Consider the following 4,456-nt stretch of genomic DNA (forward strand, 5'->3'; position numbering starts at 1 on the left):
TGTCAGACAGGCTGGGGAGGCTGCATAAGATCATCATCACCCAACAGGGGAGTGAATCGCCGCTGTGGCACTTTCACACAACCTCTGACCTATATGGTAACCTCTGAGGTCATGATCAAGGTCAGGGGTCAACAAGGGCCCCCATGATCGGGGTGCTCACAGATCCCCCCGCCACTACCGCCTCGTTTTCTCTCTACATTGGTTCCATTAACTTTTTCCTCATTTTCTATTTGTTTGTCTATCGCTCACATTCTCCTTTACTGGCTGGGATGAATTGAGACATCCCATCCCCGGGGAGTGCAAAAAAGAAAGCATGTGAAAATCGATGGGAAAGATGAGTAAAGACCTGGGGGTCCCATCAGAGCTGAATGTTTCTGTCTGTATTGGGATGATTCACATCTACACACACACAAAAAAAAAGCATACAGGAACACAGCGATCTTTTTTCCAACAAAAAACAAACACTAAAGAAAAAGAGACATAAAGACACAAAAATCTCCCAAGTATTTTGTCCGTATATTTCACATAGCAACACAAATAAGTACAGTCCTCTAACAACGTTTAAAGCTGTGCCTCTTCTGCATCCACGTTTCAAAGAATTTTTAATACTGGTTCCTTTACTGAAACAACTAAGAAAAGAATTTGATGTCAAAAAGTTGTGTCTTGTGAGGCGAAAGAGGAAAAAAACGCATCACCTGGCTTTTATTTGAGAGGAAATAATATGTCACCGCATCCCCAATCAGTGAAAATGTAATTATAGCACAAGTCCATGTGTAGTTTGTGGGGGGAAAAAAGATGAGACTAAACATGACTGGACTGGAAGACGAAACACAAAAGTCACTCCCGTGTGTCATTTCCTGACCTTCTAGCCACCTGAGCTATTCCTGATGAAACACATACATGTATTTAAAATGTTGAGCCTGGCCATGTATCTATAACTCATGAGTTTTCTCTGCTTTTCTTCCCAACTCAGGCTAACCTCAGGCAGAACATTAAATAATCAGCTGAAAATAGAGCTGTTCAGATGAAAGGAAGGATAAATAATGCAGAAAGAATACAAAACCTCTTATGGGGATAACTAGTCAGACATGCACGCACACTAACACACAACCATATCTCTCTTTTTCTTTTTTTTTAAATTCCACAGTGAAGAAAAGTGAATGGATGTAACAGGAAGGAGGAGGACCCAGTGGAGACATGTATGCTTCTTGCTTCATCTCCTCCCACTCCTCCTCGTCTGCCATTTTTTTTTCCACTCGCGTTCAGACTTCATGACACACTCTGTCTGTGGGGAGGAATAATGTTGTCCCAGCCTTGGCATGTTTTTCCTGCCCACCACATATCAGACACAACACACTGCAGCATTTCCAATCCCACCACCTCATTATTTTTTCATTAGTCATATTAGAATGTGTTCAGTTTGGATCCTGATCCTCTTTACACAGAGACTAATGTGTGCTGCCCCCCCCCCCATCCCCATATTTGTTTAGGTTAATGTGAGATCACCACATTAAAACTATGAGTCATTTATTAACATTTCTGGTTTGAGGGTGGTTGCGATGCTGTGTCATATCTGATAAACAAAATATTCAAGATGAACATTTTCAAAGCCTTGCTGCTGCTTGCCTAATTTCCAGATGAAATGTTTATTCATTGACCAAATTATACAATCCCAACGACACACAGGATTAACAGGACGCCTCACAGGGCTGCTTTGCACTTGTGCATGGAGACACCTAGTGGTGAACCGGGTGTGTAGGGTGTATGGGGAGAAACAGCACACACAGGGCTCTATCATATGGTTTATTATAATGATAATAACAAAAAAAGTTTAAATTCTGAGTGTTTATCAGCTGTTTTAGATGTGACATCACTTACCACAACTCTAAATCCAACTCCAAGCGGGTGCCGGATCCTCCAAACCCATGAACCTCTGATGTTCCCGAATAATAATACACTGTTTTATAGCAAGTGAGTCCAAGTTGAGTAAAATAAATATTTCTAGTTATTTAAAAAACACCTCTAGTTCTTCCATCCTAAGTACACCGCACCCTGGGCAAAAAAATGTTTATCCAACCTAAAAGCGCCTCGGAGGCCAGGAGGCCTCACAAAAGCCCCTTTCACGGGTAAATGGAACCCAGACCAACGCTGCCACGTCAAAAATATTCAAGTATGCATCATTGCTGCAATTTGTGTGTGTGTGTGTGTGTGTGTGTGTGTGTGTGTGTGTGTGTGTGTGTGTGTGTGTGTGTGTGTGTGTGTGTGTGTGTGTGTGTGTGTGTGTGTGTGTGTGTTTTATTCTTGCTCTGTTTGGACCAAATGGGACAATATGATTTTCCCTACCATCAGTGAGGAAGTAGGACAGGGGACCAATGGGGCAGGGGCAGGTAGAGACTTGTCGAACCTTGGACTGTTGCAAGCTTCTTTATTATTCCTGAATACATTATTGTCACTCCTTTCTGAAAAGATCAATGATTAACCAGTGTCCAAGAAACAAAGGATATTTACCTTTCAGATTAATTGTAAATAAAAAGGAGGAGGAGACTGGAGTGACTTTGTGAACTGGAGGAGCCGGTTCATTGTGTCCCAGGAGAAAATGTGTAGGTCAGCTGGTCTGAGGAGGTCCCGCTCGTCGGTGCGCGTTGCCACCGTCGGTGTGTTGCTCTTCATCGGGGTCCGCCTGATCTACCTGCGGGACCTGGAATCGTTCCTCTCCAATAAGGTGACTCTTCTCATTTGGACTCATCCGTTCGGTCTCGACCAAACGCTTCCGGACTGCTCTGAGCTTTATCAGATCCCAGGGTGCACGATCACGGATGACCGGAGCGCGTACCCGCTGGCTGACGCCGTCATCATTCACCACCGGGAGGTCGGAACCGGCGCCGCAGAACTACCAACGCAACTGAGACCCCGTGCGCAAAAGTGGATATGGATGAATCACGAGTCCCCCACGCACACACCCCGACTGTGGCTTTTCGAGGGGGTTTTCAATCTGACAATGACCTACCGGACAGATTCTGATATATTCCTGCCGTATGGGTATCTGGTTCTGCTCGCACACAGACCCAAGGTTCTCCAGAACAGCTTGGTGCGCCCGCTCCACGTTCCTCTGCGCTCACGCCTCCTCCGGCCCCGCCCCCTGGCGTGGGTCATCAGCCACTGGTCCGAGTCCCAGAAGAGGATATCCTTCTTCTCCCAGCTCCGACGGTTCATCCAGGTGGATGTGTTCGGACTAGCGGGCCGGCCGGTACCGGAGGACCGCGGTGCGGACAGCGTGGTGCGGCTGCTCCGGCGGTACCAGTTCTACCTGGCGCTGGAGAACTCCCAGCACACCGACTACATCACGGAGAAGCTGTGGAACGCGGTGCTGGCCGGGGCCGTCCCGGTGGTCCTGGGTCCGTCCAGGAAGAACTACGAGCGCTTTCTCCCACCCGAGGCCTTCATCCACGTGGATGACTTCCCCACTGCGCGGGGACTTGCGCGCTACCTGATCCTGCTGAGGCACGACCCGGATCTGCTGAGGCGTCACCTGGACTGGAGGAGCGGCTACGGCGCGCACAAGCCCGACTTCTGGGCCGAACACTACTGCACGGCCTGCAGGGCGGTGAGGAGGACAAGGACCAGAACCGATGTGGTCAAAGATCTGAGTAGTTGGTTTAATTCGTGAGGAAACATCTGGATCATCCCCACGTGACTCTCCTCCCACCTGATCATCACCGGCTTCGGGAGCGCACAGAAATATTTTGGTCCTTGATTGTGCGCTCATTTAATTTAAACGACTCTAATGAAGCTGCAATGATCTTTTATTAATGTTTTATTGCTTTATATTTTTAGATAGGATTAATTTTGTTTCAGTCAATCTTTCTATAACTGCTGTTTTTGCAGAGCATCATCCTCATGTGTTATGATGATTACTAAAATATCATTTGTTTTATCTTCACGTTAGTTTTATTTTGTGCTGTGTGTTCTCAATAAGGCCCAAACGCTCAGACATTAATCTGTCGCTGAACTTTAATTCATAAATCTAGATTTAATATTTCAATGTGCTTTGATTTAGACACGTGTTTATGCTGATGGTGTCACGACTTTGGGATCACACAGAGTTTGAGGTTAAAGTTCAACTATTAACTGGTGTATTTTCGACAGTGCAAGTCTCACGTCTTTGTAGGTTGTCTCTTACACAGCCCTGAGATGAATTGATGGAGTGAAGAGGGTATCAGGGAGCTTAAAGTGTGAATTAACCCATTCAGATCAAGTGTTTCATGCCAGTCAAAATTTACATCACAGTACAAAAATACAACAAATAGCATTACAGACAGTGTTGAGACCTCATTCTCTTCTCATTTTGTATATTAGTACATTCACTCATGTCAGGAATGGAATTTTAAATCATATTGGTTGATGTTGGTGTCCTGGAGGCCCTAAAAGAAAGCCGCCTTGATTTGTGTATGTAAAC

The 4,456-nt window shown here is 45.7% G+C and overlaps 1 protein-coding gene across 1 annotated transcript; it reads left to right on the forward strand.

Annotated features, from left to right (window-relative positions):
- The first annotated feature begins 2,429 nt into the window (after nucleotides 1-2,429).
- On the forward strand, nucleotides 2,430-4,318 carry LOC137596390 (alpha-(1,3)-fucosyltransferase 4-like). Its single transcript, XM_068316877.1, has one exon. It carries the CDS (start codon nucleotides 2,597-2,599, stop codon nucleotides 3,665-3,667), a length of 1,071 nt encoding a protein of 356 aa, XP_068172978.1. The 5' UTR covers nucleotides 2,430-2,596; the 3' UTR covers nucleotides 3,668-4,318.
- Nucleotides 4,319-4,456: the final 138 nt, after the last annotated feature.

Source organism: Antennarius striatus, chromosome 6 (assembly GCF_040054535.1).
Source record: "Antennarius striatus isolate MH-2024 chromosome 6, ASM4005453v1, whole genome shotgun sequence".
NCBI classification, from domain to species: Eukaryota; Metazoa; Chordata; class Actinopteri; order Lophiiformes; family Antennariidae; genus Antennarius; species Antennarius striatus.

Coding starts and splice junctions, on each gene's coding strand:
- LOC137596390 (XM_068316877.1), top strand. CDS start 2,597: ATGTGTAGGTCAGCTGGTCTGAGGAGGTCCCGCTCGTCGGTGCGCGTT.